Source organism: Microcaecilia unicolor, chromosome 12 (genome assembly GCF_901765095.1).
Source record: "Microcaecilia unicolor chromosome 12, aMicUni1.1, whole genome shotgun sequence".
Taxonomy (NCBI): domain Eukaryota; kingdom Metazoa; phylum Chordata; class Amphibia; order Gymnophiona; family Siphonopidae; genus Microcaecilia; species Microcaecilia unicolor.
This window is the reverse complement of record NC_044042.1, coordinates 85,502,459-85,518,271: the sequence shown is the minus strand read 5'-3', so window position 1 is coordinate 85,518,271 and position 15,813 is coordinate 85,502,459. Positions and strand designations below refer to the sequence as shown.

The window sequence follows — 15,813 nt, the reverse complement described above, 5'->3', positions numbered from 1 at the left end:
ATAGTGAAAGTTAACCGAGCACCGATCTGAATATCGGCTGGTGCCCTTTTTAAATTCCGGGTCTGAGCCTGAAGCGGTGCCAACCCCATCCCCCCTAGAACATGCCGATGCCCCACTCAAACCTCCCTCCCCCTCACCCGCCCCCAAAAGAAAATGAACCCCCCTCCCTCCCTTTCACCCCCGGAAGAAGATAAAGACATCCCTCCCACTCCCCAAAAAGACAATGATCCTCCTTTCAGCCCTCCCAGGTTCATATGCACTCCCAGGCCTACTAAAAGTCTCTGGAGGTTCAATGGGGGAGATGGGGGCAGAAATAAGGTGAGGCTGCCATGAGAGGTCAAGACAGCCATTTTCATGAGGCAGCTGTTAAGGGCAGGAGCAAATAGACCACTAGGAACTTTAGGTAGGCCCAGGGAGGCCTATTGTGAGTGGGAGTGGGGAGAAGTGCATATGGACCAGATGGGGCTTGAAGGGGGGGGGGGAATCATGTCTCATTGGGGGAGGGAGGGAAGAGTATTGGATGGGGGTCTTCATCTTCTTCCGAGAGAGTGGAAGGGAGGGAGGATCAGAATCAGGGGAGCAGAGGGCACCTGCATTCCTTATGTGTCTCCTGCATATAAAAAAATTAGTCCCGGATATTCAGTGGCCCGGCACTGAATATCTGGGGCTAATTCTACTTGTTGTAGTCAGCACTTTTAAAAATGCTGATCACTGCTACCTGTTAGTGTTTATTTAATGCACTTAGTTTAGTTTATTGAGGCTTAGTATACCGCCTTTCATATATCAAAGCGGTTTACAATCATTTCTATAAAAACAATAAAAAAGGAAAGGAACTCCAACATCATAACAAAAGAGAAATTGAAACAACGAGAAAATAGGGAGTAGAGCAAGCAAGGGGTACATGGCTACACCACTAGCCAGTCCTCCAGTACAACTCAAGGGTTAGTAGGGAAGGCTATGGAAAATAAGTGGGTTTTTTAAGTGGCCTTAAAGCATTAGTAAGACTGTTCAGCCTAAAACCCGAGAACGTCTCTGACCAGGATAAACTTATGTACATAAGTGCATATACCATTTTAAAATTATCTCCAGAGCTAACATAGCTTAGGTTAAGTTAGGGTGATCAGATGATTAGTTGATGTATGAGAAGCTGGATTTATAGTTCCTCAGTGCCAAGAAATTGGAAAAAGTTCATAGATGCAATGGAATAAAATTATAACTGGAATGCTAGAGTGTAAAATGAGTTGGTAAATATTTGTTGATATCTTCCCTTGGGACATCTTGTTTGTTTCCCTTCTCACCTGTGTAATGACTTGGTTCCTTCCTTTTCTTCCTGCGGTAGTAAATCCAGATGCTGAAACACATCAGGATTACCCAGCATGCACTACCAATGCCAGCGATGAAGGTGGGCTGCTTCACAATACCTGTAATCTGCTCGGCAAGACTGATGTTCTCACCGTGGTCAATGGTCACTGGGTCTTGTTCTATGAATGCATTGATAGGCAGGGGTCAGAAAACAGTGCATTAATATTTTCATACTAAGCTCATGACAGCATATTGCAGGCTGCCATGGGAGTAAATCTACTAAACAGAAACAGATGAACACTGTGAGTCTAAACTCAAAAAAGCAGGCCATAGGTCAGGCTCCCACTTTCACGTATGTTATAGGCCAGATTCAATAAACTGCGCTCAAAAATGGGTACTAGAAAAGATCAGCATTAACTGCAATTCTATAAAAGGTGTACACCCTTTATAGAATTGCGTTTAGTGCTGATTTCTGCATCTAAACTTTAAGCTCCAGACCTACCCCTGCTGAAACCAGATGCAAATACTAGCGGCCCAAGTTGGACGTGCTGAGCCGGTATTCTATAACTAAGTGCACAACGTTTTAGAATGCCCCTGATACGCCCATGACCATGCCCCCTCTTGAGATGTGCTCTACGGGAGTTAGGCGCACTTCTTTATAGAAAAGCAAGCACCCAGATGCATGCCCAAATTCTAATGGGTGCCAATTAATCTCAATAATTGGTTGTTAGCACCCATTTGATGATTCTGAGTTTGTTAGCCAATTAATTTGTGCACGCATCTTGGGAGTGCATCTTATATAGAATCCAGGGGTAAGTGCATAACTGCTGCATATAGGTACTAACATTTACGTCAGCAATAGACCCTTGGTGTAAATATTCTCACCTATATTTAGGAGCACGACTATCAACTCATGCTAGTTTTCTATCTCAGCATCTTGGCGCACAGATGTAGTTTTAGAATTGGAACCATTCAGACACCTAACGTGGTGCCAAGATATAGAGTCATTTCCTTCATAGGTGGTCGGTGACTCAAATTGGGAAGGCTAAAGTAGGTTGGAGTGGGGCTAGGTGGGATGGAGTGTGACAGGCCAAGTTACAAGTATCAGAAAAAATAAACAGGAGAAAATACCTCTACATCTGTAGCCAGTAGTCCAAATAGAAGTAGAGGGTAGCACAAATGACAATCAGCCATTGGAAATGAAGTCAAAGGGTCTTTATTGAAAGCACCAGCATTACAGACCCAATGCTGGTGCTTTCAATAAAGACCCTTTGACTGACATGGCCGTGCTTCGCCCTTTTACCTGCTCTCTATAATAAAGGCTTTTAATTCATCTTTCATCATGTCTGCTTCTTCATCTTCATGGGACTAGCAAACTGCTTGCTCATCTGTTTTTCAGCAGTAAAGGGACAGAGAGGCCACTTTTGAACACAACTGCCTTGCTCATCTAGTACCTCTCTTACGGATGGTAATATGCATACTGAACACACTCCAGGGAACTATGTACCAAAAAAATTCAAAATAATGCAACATACTAAACAGAACAATATTTGCAGCATTCTGGAAACTTTAATACTTGGCTCCTGGTCAGCCCTAGCTCCCCAGTCCAGCATCTTCCTGTTGGTCATGTGAACAGTGATATTCAACAGCACTGGAACAGAAATCTTGTGGTTACTGGCAGTCATAAAATGATTTGCCTATCAATGTTTTAGTAGGTTGCCAAATGGCCACCAGGTTTCAGATCTACTGCCCTTTATTGAGTTAATTGGATTATGTATTACAGTGAAACCCTGCTATAGCACATTCCTTGATAAAGCAAATTCATATATAACACGATCATGACATGGTTCCCCTTTATTTTTCATACCCTCTGTATTTGCTACAGCTCCTCTGGCAGCGCTCCACTTTGGGTAAGGTCTGACTATGTGGGGGAGGCCCCCCCCATGCATGCATGAAAACCACTTTGTGTGAGGTATGGCTATGTGGTTGAGGCTCGCCCCTTCCCCCGCACGAAAAACATTTTGGATGAGATCTAGCTACACGGCTAAAGGCCACTCCCCATGCACGCATGAAAACCACTTTGGGCAGCTGAAACAGGGAAAAGTCAGCATTAAGCATGGAGAAACCATCTCATAAGCGAAAGTCTTACTACTCAAGAAAAAAAGTTATTTGCCATCAATAGTTTATAGTTTATTAAAAATTTGCTAAACTGCTCTGACAAACAGAACTAAGCGGTGTACAGGCTATAAAAAGAAAGGAAAAGAACTCCATTTTTTCAAAAGAAAAGGAACAGATAAATTAAAACAAAAGATAAAAGATAAAAGAAAGTGTGTTAAAAAGATAACAAAAAAAGGGACATAAAAGAACAAAGCAAGCTGCTGCCTTGCCAACTCAGTCATTCAGAACTGCCATAGGCCTGTTGAACAGCCAAGTTTTCAACTCTGATTTAAAGTTCTTAAATTTGAGAATAATGCGAACATGTAATGGTAGACCATTCCAGATGTAAGGTGCCAGAAAGAAAAAAGCACAATGCCTAGTCAACTCGTAGTGTGCAAGTCTTGGTCCTAGAAGGATGAGACAGTGATCATTCAAGGTCTGTAAGATTCGAGTGGAAGTATAGGGGATTGTAAGATTGGCTAAGTATTCTGGGTAGCCAAAGTAGTGAGCTTTGAAGGTCAATATTGCTGTTTTGTATTTAATCCTTTGTTCTGGTAACCAACTGTATTGTTTCAATCAGCTGAAGTCTGGTAAACAACAAACTCAGCAACAACAAATCTACTCTCAGAGGGTGGAAGAAAGAAAGGAAAAAAGCTGAAGTTTACCCTGTTTTAGAAGAGGAAGTTGGTTTACAGAGGGGAAAAAAATTAAAAATTAAACTGGCTAACAATGAAAACTTATTCACCGCTATATCAATGGTTCATCCAGCTCAGTTCCAGGGAATCCCTATTTCTGGCCCCATTCTGAAAGCTCAGATGGAAAAATGCAACCGACAGCTCAATGGCCAGGAGTCTATGTTCAATGCTTTAACGGAAGGCTGAGGCTCAACACATTTAAGAGGCATGCCATTAGTCAAGTCCTTGTCTCAGGGGAGTTCCATTCAGCTGACAGGGAAGCAGCAAATTTTTACCTAAGTGAACTTTAAAAACTTCTGTAAGAAGAAGAGCATACAACTGTGATGAAACAGAACCATGTTTGAAAATGTTACCTAATCGTTTGCTAGCAGCCAAGGATGATATACACAAACAGGAAGGCTTTAAACAAAGAAAGGACAGAGTGACCATTCTTTTTTGTGTGAATAAATCGGACAGTCATAAAGTAAAGCCACTCATGATTGGGACGTCCAAATCACCCAGGTGTTTTCACCACGTAAACATGAAATCTTTGCATTTCGAATATACACGGAGGGGCTGGTGGTTGGGAGGTGGGGATAGTGCTGGGCAGACTTATACGGTCTGTGCCCTGAAGAGCACAGGTACAAATCAAAGTAGGGTATACACAAAAAGCAGCAAATATGAGTTAACTTGTTGGACAGACTGGATGGACCGTGCAGGTCTTTTTCTGCCGTCATCTACTATGTTACTATGTTACACACAGCAAAAATGCTTGGATGAACTCTTCAGTTTTTACAGACTGGTTTCATAAATCCTTTGTTCCGGCTGTTACAGCTCATTTGCATAAACTGAAACAGGAGAAAAAGGCATATTTCTTCTGAATAATTGCCCAATCCACCCCCCTGTGGAGAGCTCGAGAGATTGTGTTTTATATATTAAAGAATAGAACTTCGGAGATCCAGGGCATAATATCAGTCTCCAAAACAAACTACCAACGTGAACTGATTAGGAGGATGATGGTGGATAACGATGCCACAATTGATGCAGCACTGGCATCACTCAACCTGAAGGAAGTTCGTCACCTTGGTGGAAAGGCCTGGGATGCTATCTCAGCAACTTGCATTGAGCAATGCTGGATGGAGGGGTTTGGATCCGTACTCCCTTCATCAACAATTGATGAGGAAGATGCCCAAGAGGAGGCTTTTTTAGGCTTTTCTCCAGAGGACATGTGGATGGTTGGAGAGGCATTAAAAATATTTGAACATGTGCATAATGAACTGAGGTTTTAATTGATAGAGTGCCCTACTTACGAGCACGTGACAGATGAAGAAACTGTGGCAAATGTTCAGTGAAAGATCACAACCACACCGTCAGAAGCCTCCTTTTCTACTTTAGCTTTATTTTTATGTATTAATTTTTAATTTAATGAGTGGGAATGTGTCAATTTTTGAAATTTACATCTGCTATCTTTATATTTTGCACAGTACAGAACATGCATCACTGTTTCTATTTCTCTGGTGTTGCACTGTAGGCAGAGTCCAGCTTCTTGGGGTTTCAATTAAACTTTTTTTGTCTACATTCTTTAGTGGTTACTTATTCTATAGTTGGTGAGAGTCTACCTATGTTCATATGTTCTTTGGTGTTTCTGGGACATAGACCATAGAAGTCCGCCCGGCCCTATACTTATGTTCCAACTGCTGGAGTTACCGTTGAAGTTCACTCCAGCCTATTCGTCTTCTCATTTGTGAGACACAGACCGTAAAAGTCTGTCCAGCACTGTCCTCAAGTTCCAGCCACTAAAGTTGCTGTCTAAGCCCTTTCCAGCCTATCCTAAACCAGATTGCCATATATGAGATACAGACATTACAAGTCTGCCCGGTATCAGCTCTAGTTCATCACAGCTGGAGTAAACATCTAAGCGTCACCTGACACATCTACACACATGTAGGCATTTAAATTTAGGGTTTTTTTTTAACTTCCATTTTCTAATTAGAGATCCTCTGTTTCCATCCCATGCCTTTTTGAATTCTGTCACCATTTGTGTCTCTACCCAGGGGCGTAGCCACAGGTGGGCCTGGGCGGGCCCGGGCCCAGCCACTTTTCCTCCAGGCCCACCCATCCGTGATCCCACATCTCCACCTTCGTTCTGGAGCGCTGAAATTTGAAGCAGTGCTGCGCTCAGTTCGCCTCACTCAACGACGCCGGTCATAGTCGCGCCGCTCCTGAGCCGCGGCAGGAACAAAAACAGGTGCTTCACCGAGCTACCACTTCAGTTCAGCTTCAGCCGGCATAAGAAGAAAAACAAGCGCGGGGCCGCGCTGCTGCAGGCACGCACTGTCGGCTCTGCCTGTCCTCTGCCCTCGGAACGGGAAATTGACGTCAGCGGGGGCAGAGGATGGGAGAGCAGACAGCGCATGACTGAAGGCTGCTGCGGGCGGCCCCGCGCTTGTTTTTCTTCTTGTGTTGATGACGCTGCTGCTGCTCCTGTTTCAGAGGGCCAGAGAGTGAGAGAGGAAACGTGGTTGGTAGGGGAAGGGTGTCCGAGAGAGCAGAGGGGAGAGAAAAAAAGAAGATGACGCTGGAGAGTACAGAGAAAGATGGGGAGAGAGGGATCATGGAAAAGAGCAGGGGAGAGCCAGAGAGAGATGGGGAGAGAAAGGACATGGAGACAACAGGGGAGAGCCAGAGAAAGAGGGAACTTGGAAAAGAGCAGGGGAGAGCCAAAGAGAGATGGGGAGAGAAAGAGGGGACATGGAAAAGAGCAGGGGAGAGACAGGCTGCGGGGGGAAGGAAGGGGAACAAAGGGGATACCCTGACTGGTCAGATGGAGAGACAAATAGGAGAAATGCTGAATAAAAGGAGGGTGAAAGAGGAAATATGCTAGAAGAAGGGGCAGAAAGAGGAAGATGCTAGATGGAAGAGGGGTACAGAGAGAGAGAGAGACAGATGAGTAGCAAGATGGGGGAGAGAAGGAGGGGACATGGAAAATGGCAGGAGAAAGAGAGAGAAGCTGCTGGAGAGAAACTGGGGGAGACCTTAGCTGGTCAAATGGAGAAATGCTGGATGCAAGGAGGGAGAAAGAGGGAAAATGCTGGAAGGAGGGAGCAGAAAGAGGGAAGACCCTGGATGGAAGTGTAGGAAGAGAAAAAGGAAAGCCACTGGTAGGATGTGGGGGAGAGAGAGGGCATGCTGAATGGAAAAGGGTAGAGAGATAACTGTCTAGAAGGAAGGGGAGATAGAGGGAGACGGATGGAAGGATTGGGAGAGGGTAATAGGTGGAAGGATGGAGAGAGAAAGAGGGATGACACTGGATGGAAGGGTATGAGAGAAAGAGGGAAGGGCACCCGCTCAGCTGTCAGTCTAGGACTCCAGTCCAGCCCACCACCATCATGTGCATGCCATGCAGTGCACGTTTTACAGGAGGGTTGCGGAGCGGAGGTGAGGAGCACGAGCCTGGCCCTGGAAGGTTCTTCTTCATGATTCGACATTATTTTGAGGCGAGCCCAGCAGCAATAGGAGCCGGTAATAAAAATTTAAGTACTTTTTTTATCATAATTTTTAACATTGTGTGACATGTGCTGTGTAATTTTTTTTAAATTGAGCTAGCTGGGGCCTGCTGCCTGCCTGGGGCTGGTGGTCACTATTAAAATTTATTGCTGGGGAATTTCTGGGTGGGGATGGGCTCCTCATTGCCTTGGGTAATATGGGTGGGCACTATATATATATATATAGTGCCCACCCATATTAGCTCTGGGCCCAGCCAAAATATCAGGTCTGGCTACGCCACTGTCTCTACCTCCTCCTTATTGGAGACTTTCTGCATCTGTGCTGTTAAAGCAAGGAGGAGGAGGCAGCAGTCAAAGAGCTTGGTACTCTGTAGGTGAGAGGCTGGCAGAAATCCAGGGTACACTTCCACGGGAATCCCCCAAGAATTGTTTCCATACCCACAGGAACACCACAGTGTGAGAAATGTGTAAATATATTGCTTTTTCACTTAACGTAATTGCAAAGATAGAATATATAGCTTATGCCCTCGTAGAAAGGAACTCTTTGGGGATAAGGGTATAACTATGTTTGTGTAGGCCTTTCTAACAGAGATCACCATATTATAGCTTTCTAAATTACCAACAAAGAAACTGTGTTAGTCTAAAGAGACATGTGCAAATTGATTAAAACTGCTGAGACAGGAGGGGGGGGTGAGAGGCCCAGGCCGCTAAGATGCATAAAAGTATCAAGGACAGGCCTTAGAGCTGGAATAAAAATGTAGCCAGGCATGAGACCATGAAACTGTGAAGCTATTTATAACAAAAGGGAATAGAAGAAAGGGGGAGTTGGGGGGGGGGGGAGGGGGGGGGGGAGTGAAGCATGCCATGTGTGAAACTGCTAATGCAGAGCTCTCACATAAGGGTTTGAAGATAATAAAATAAAAAGAAAATATAAACCAAGCAGAAGAATTAACAATGGATAGAGGCTCAAGCTTAGTCGATGGAAAATTTTCAGAAGGGACTGTCATATGATAATCAGCACTGATGTAGTGTGTGTGTGTGTGTGGGGGGGGGGGGGTAAATGTGATCAATATCCAATGAGAAACATAGGGGCAGATACCTAATGTAACCAGAAAGAAAGAATATATAACCTGTAAACATTAAGGAAGGGTGTGCCTGCTTATTTCATAGACACCCATTCTTGCAAGAGTGTATTTCATTTTTTTAACAATGAACTAATTAAGACTTGTTTCACCAATCCAATTTTGTAAGTTCTTTTTGTATAGGTTCTCAGGTTATCTGGGAGCTATTTATGGAACCCCACAGGAACTGCTTCCGTCCCCACGGGATCCCCGCAGAACTGCTTCTATTCCCCCGCGAACCCCATTCCTGTGCAAGTCTCTACTCTCTTCCTCTTGTTGTGCAGCATCTCCTCTTTGTGTTTCTCTCTTCTCCCATCCATACAGCATCTCCTCTGTGTGTGTGTGTCACCCAGCCGTACAGCATCTCTTGTCTCTTTCTCTCATTCCCTCCATCCATACAGCCGTCTCCTCTCTGTATCATCCTCTCTCCGCATTTGTGTCTCTCTTCCCTCCCCTTAGCCATGCAACATATCTTCTCTCTCCCCCCTCCCAGCTATGCTGCATCTTCTCACTCTCTTTCCACAGCCATGCAGCATTTCCTCTGTGTGTGTGCTACTTCTCTCTGCCTGCCATGTAGCATCTCCTCTTTCTCTCCACCCCCCGAACCCCAGCCCCAGCTATAACTATGCAGGATCTCCTCTCTTTCTCTCCTCCCCTTTCCTCTGTCCCACCCCAGTCATCCAGGATCTCTCTCTCTCTCTATCCCTCTTACTCCCTCATCCAGTATTGCCCCACTGTCTCTCTCACTCCCTCATCCAACATTACCCATCTGTCTCTCTTACCCCCTATCATCCAACATTGTCCTTCTGACTCACCTTCCACCATCCAGCATTGCCCTATCTTTCTCCTCCTCCACCATCCAGCATCACCTGTCTTTTCCCCCTCTTATTGTCCTGTCTTTCTCTTTCCTCCCATCCCCACCTCCACCACCCAGCATTGCTTCATCTCTCTCTCTCTCTCTTCTCCCTCACACCCCCTTCCTGGTTACTCACTTGCTCGCTTGCTCATAGGCATCTCCACCGGGCTGTTGCCTTCCTGAGTCCATGATAACAAAGACAAATAGGAACTGCAAGTTTCTCTTCCCTGCCGCCCATTCATTTGTTCACCCACTGCCTCCCAGAGTTGCTGGCTGCAAACAAAATGAAACAATGTGTAGGGCCATGGCTCTGTGGATGCTGCTGCTGGTCTCTCCCTCTCCCTCCCCTTAGGGTTGCCAACTTCTTAACAGAGAAAAACCTGACACCTGCCCACACTATTTAAAGTATCTTTCATGATATGCATGCCAAACACAATTTTTTTTAACTTTGAATTTTTTATTGCGTTTTGTCATATGTTTACATTTGTAACCATCAATCCATGACTAAACATCAATTCTAGTGTCTGTCTCTTAACTTTATCTCAACCTACAGACTATTCGACTACTTCTAAGTACTTCTTTCCGTATATTTACATTTGTAACCAGCAATCCGTGCCAAACTCAATTTTTATCATATTTTCTATGGCATGTGTGTTATTATTATTTTTTATTTATTTAGATTTTGCTTACACCTTTTTCAATAGTACTCAAGGTGAGTTACATTCAGGTACACTGGGTATTTCCCTGTCTGTGGAGGGCTCACAATCTAAGTTTGTACCTGAGGCAATGGAGGGTTAAGTGACTTGCCCAAGATCACAAGGAGCAGTAGTGGGATTTGAACTGGCCACCTCTGAATATCCAGGCTGGTGCTCTAACCACTAGGCCACTCCTCCACTGTATCTCTGTACCTCTGTACAGGGCCGCCGAGAGGGGGGGACGGGGGGGGACAAAAGTCCCCGGGCCCGGCGCTGCCGCTGCAGTGTGGCCCGCCTTGCTCCGGAACTAACCTTAAGTCTCCTTCTTTCACTTCGCGCAAACAGCAGCAGGGCAGGCCACTCCTTCCTTCCGTGTCCCGCCTTCGCCTGACGTAACGTCCGCGAGGGCGGGGCACGGAAGGAAGGAGGAGAGGTCTGCCCTGCTGCTGTTTGTGCAAAGTGAAAGGAGGAGGCTTAAGGTTAGTTCTGGCCCAGTAGCGGGTGGAGGGGGGGCCGGGGGTGGCCTTGTCCCGGGCCCGGCCCCGGCGGCCCTGCCTCTGTATCTGTCCTTGGTGGTTTATCAACTCCAACAATTTTCTGATTCATGTTCTAAATAATAAGAACATATATATATAATTTCAGGTGCAGACTCCTGACACGGCCCGAGTCGGGTCATTGATGTACAAGATTGAGTCTTTGATATACAAGATTCATCAATGCTGTGAAATAAAAGGACTTGTCCCATTTTTAAAGGCTCTTGGTACTTTTTTTTGCTTTTGGGTGTGATGAGTGTCAGGCTGTGCTGTGGCTTCTGGCAATTATTGACTCTCACAGGCTGCCTCTGCTGCTGCGGCCCGCCTATGAAGAGGAAACAGGAAGTTACATAAGAGGCAGACAGGTGGGCCACAGCAGTAGCAGAGAGCCTAGAGGAGGAAGGGACTAGAGTGACCTTCAGTAAGTTAAAAAAAAAAAGAGTCAGATGCACACAGACCGTAGGGAGGGGGCATGAGGAGAAAGAGGGAGGAGGAAGGGTCAGGGTCTTTGACACGCCAGTCTGACTGTCTATTGGATGGAAATGGGGTTGGCAAGGTAGAGCAGGGCAGTGCAAGTTGGTTGGCAGGTTGGTTGCTGACCACAGAGACTGAAGAAAAAAATGTTTTTTCAATTGCCAGTTTGAAGGGTCTGCTGGCAGCCAGCCTGGCCTTTCAAAAACCGGTCAGGCCGGCGGAATACTGGCCAATTGGCAACCCTACCCTCCCTATTACTTCTTGTTTCGGGAAGAGGGAACCAGTAGCCACACACACAGGTCATGGACCTACGCATGGATTCATTTTGTCTGCAGCCAGCGAGTTGGGAGGCAGCAGCAGAGAAGGGTAACTCGCAGTTCTTTTTTGTCATTGCCGCCACAGATTCAGGAAGGCAGCAACCAGGCAGGCGAGCAAGTGGTGGCAGGGAGAGAAAGGTAGCGGTTGGGGCTGGGGTGGTGCCCATAGTCCCCCTTCATGGGTATTCTTTACTGTCTCCCGTAGCTCCTCCATGGATATTTTTTATTCCCTCTCCCTTCTTCCGCCCATGAATATCATTCACTATCTCTACTCCACTTTGTTTGATCTTCTCTGCCTTTCCCTCTGGCTGTCCTTTATGCTCCTTCCCTTCCCTAAGACTGTCCTTTACTTTTTCATTATGATCCCATTCTTTACCTTCTTCTGGGGTTTGGATGACAAACACCTCACTATCCATGCCCTGGAAGTTATCAAAGTAGGGTCGTATCTTGATCTCATACTCTGTGCCTTTCTTCAGCTGCACCAGGACAGTACCACGCTTGGAGGGTGACTTTACTTCCTGTACCAGCCAGTTGTCTGCTCTGCTCCGGTACATTAACTGGAATCCCTGGATGAACTCAGCCTGGACATCTACCTGAGACAGGAAAATCCAACATAATACAGTGAATATCACAATCCTGCAATAATGAGTCTGATGGAGCAGGAGGCGAACACTTTAGAAGGACAGCTAAGGAAAAGGCCCATACAGATCCAACTTACTTCTGTGCCAACAGTTCAATAATCATACATACAATAATGGAAAATCCTATGCAAGGGAAGAATTTTTTGTTGTGACACTGGTTCTGGAGAAACTTTCCAGTGAATATTCACCCTCCAGAGATCAGCATTTTTTTTAAACGGTGACTAACCCAAGCGGAATCAGCCTCCAGTATTCAATGCTGGGCCATTTTTGGACACTGGCAATGAATAACAAAAATAATAATAATAATAATAATAAAATGTATTTGTAACCCGCATTAAATTAGTTTTTTTTTAGAAGAGTCATTATAATGTTATTTTATATTTGGGTTGTAAAGGTATTTTATGGCTGTAACCTGCTCGAAACTTTTAGGTGCTGCTATTAAGTTAATTTTTTCTAAGATCTCAGGGGATGTAGCTGGTAAAAACATAATACAGAGCATAACATGGGGGAAACACAGTTATTTAAAACCTTAAAAACCAACAGCAAGATCTTAAATTCAATACACCATTTCATGGGAAGTCAACGCAGAGATCTCAGGACAGGGGACATGTGACTGAAACGAGATGTGCATTTGATCACCCTAGCTATAGAGTTTTAGGTTACCTGACGTGCCCTTAAAGAACTCTTCATAATGCCAATAAAAAGACCATTTCAGTAGTCCATTAGACTACAGTTTGAACTATCTTATGGAAGTTTTGATCTGTAATATAGGGTTTAATATGTCTGACTACTCTAAGTTTATAGAAAACTTTGTAAATCACATTCTGGACTTGCTTCTTCATCGTAAGGGAAGAGTCAAGCTGAACTTTGAGATCCCTAATCTCACTTACAAATGGAATTTCCACTGAGTTCATTTTAAACAAATTTAGAGCATCAACATCAAGAGAAGAGAACCAGACCTTATGCAGGCCTCAGCTGAATATCGTCCAGGACACACAGAAGGGAAGGGGAAGGGAAGGGAAATGGGACTTGATATATCGCCTTTCTGAGGTTTTTTGCAACTACATTCAAAGCGGTTTACATATATTCAGGTACTTATTTTGTACCAGGGGCAATGGAGGGTTAAGTGACTTGCTCAGAGTCCCAAGGAGCTGCAGTGGGAATCAAACTCAGTTCCCTAGGATCAAAGTCCACTGCACTAACCACTAGGCTACTCCTCCACTGAAAACAGGTACCCCACTCCCTCCATGTAGTCCTCTCCCTCTCCTCTGATCTCAACCCCCTCCTCCTCCTCTCCCCCACAGATGAGCCCCTGACCAGATCCCATCCCCACCACTCCTGCCTGCCACAGCTCCGGCCGCAAAATGGCCACTGAAACCTCTAGCAGCAGCCTCACAATACTAGCAATTACCACGAGACCACCGCTAGAGATCTCAGTAGCCATTTTGAGGGCAGAGTTGTGATGGGCAAGAGCAAGTGGGCATTGTTCTTTCCCTTAGGATCCCCTAGACTACCAGGGATATCAAAGTTTTGGCTGGGGGGGCCTATAAGGAGTGCTTTTCCAGGGATGGAGGGAGGGGGGATTGGGATTGAGGGGAGGTATGGAGCATTTGGAAACCCATCATGCCACTATCTGGAAGTTAACTGGGCACTGGCCAATATTCAGACTGGTGCACAGTTAGTTCCACAGCTAAAGATAAGGAAAGCATTCTTGCTGTCTTAGCTTTAGCCACTTACTTAACCAGTTAGTTGTCTGAATTTTGCTGCTAACCAAGCTCTACTCACAGACTGCCCTGGTACTAACTGGACTAATTGTCCACTTAAATGCCACTGAATATCAGCAGATAGGCAGGCACAAGTGATTTCACCTGGTAGGAGGCTCTCCTGCCTGGCTAAATCACTTTGACTATTGGGGCCCCAGAGCCTGTGTAGGTTGTGCCACTATTATTGGATCAATAATAAAAATGTTTGTACATGAGCTTTCAGTATCTGTCACAGGTTAGTAGTTTAAGTTACATACTTCCTGCCTTAAGCATGCTGCATGCCCCCCTCCACTCTCTATTCCTTTTGATCACTTCCAGCTTAAGCCACATGACAGGAAGTGATATTAGAAACATGGCTGCCTGTATGTGATGGGTTTTTCTAAACATTTAGGCAGTGAGAGCTTTTGTGCAGATGCACAAGAAACAAAATATAAGGGTCGATATTCAAAGTGATTTAATTGACCAGAATGGCTCCTGGCTAGTTAAATCACTTATTCGGGACTAACCAACCATTTTCAGTGGCACTTAACCAGTTAGTGCCGCTGAAAATGGCTGGTTAGCGCCTGAAGCAAAACTAGCTATTTTGGGGGTGTTCTAGGAGCAGAGTCAGCACTTAGCTGGTTAAGGTCCAATATTTAGCACTTAACTGGCCAAGGTTGCTGCATAAAAGGAACTGCATAAAAGTTAGTCCTATCTTTATAGGGTGCCCCATAGCCAGTTAAGAGCTGAATATTGCCCGGACATGATCTGGCATTGAATTTCTGAGTATAAAAGAGTCGGAAGGATTTTAAAATACCTACCTTTCATTACTGCTATAGATCCCTGTACAGGAACTCAGGGTCTCTTTTTCAAAGTAAGTGGGCTTTGTCGGCATTACCGCACCAGGAGCCGCTAGCACAGCTTGATAAAAGAGGCATTAAATAAGTAAATAGACCCTCACACAATGCAGAAAAAGGGAAGCCACAAATTAGAAAATGCAAAGATACAGAGAAAAACTGAACTGGAAACCTCCGAGAAGCCAGGCTGTGTGTGCAATACTGGAGAAATAGAAACACCTTGTTCTCACACACCATGCAAACTACCAAGATAGCAGAGATGCAAAACAACCCTCATCCACCCTATGCGTTCCTTACACCAGAGTCCACTATTCTCACCCTCTCCCAGTCCACTTTCTCCTTCTCAGCGCTTGAACAACCAGACTTGTAAGATTATCTCACATGTACAAGAATACGGCAAAAAGAAATAAATGAACACAGGTTTATAAAAAAAGAAGTAAATACACCCAAATATAGTTTAACTGTAATCCATATCATCTGATAAAATAGTTTGAAGGATTTTTGTAAAGACTAATTTATACTACTGTACAGATCTGTTAGAAAAATAAAGACTACATATGCTGCATTTATTAAGAAATTTCCTTAGGAAACGTATGTAGACTTGCACAAGCAGCATTTTTGGGCACAAGACCTAAATAAGGGCTTATTTTGTCTCTTCCGATACTCAAGCTACGTATTATTGTTTCCTGTTTCACTGTTTAAAACATTTTACAAGGAATAGTAAAGATTAGAATTTCTGTGTATAAGTTTTAATAATATTAATGCCTGCTTCTCCTGATCCACTTCTCAACTTGAGCACTGAAAAAAATATGTCAAGCAGATTTTACTTAGAACACAGGTTAAAAAAGTGAAAGAGTCATAAATAAGTACATAAGTATTGCCATATGGGGACAGACCGAAGGTCCATCAAGCCCAGTATCCTGTTTCCAACAGTGGCC

General features: G+C 44.6%; 1 protein-coding gene across 1 annotated transcript in view; it reads right to left on the bottom strand.

Moving 5' to 3' along the window:
* The window catches only part of LOC115481707 (roundabout homolog 3-like), a 163,295-nt gene that overhangs the window by 84,139 nt on the left and 63,343 nt on the right, over positions 1-15,813 (bottom strand). Inside the window, exons 6-7 of the mRNA XM_030221044.1 lie at positions 12,012-12,228; positions 1,299-1,481 (exon numbers count right to left, since the gene is read on the bottom strand). Of these exons, the coding sequence (XP_030076904.1) occupies positions 1,299-1,481; positions 12,012-12,228 (400 nt within the window). The remainder of the gene's footprint in view (positions 1-1,298; positions 1,482-12,011; positions 12,229-15,813) is intronic.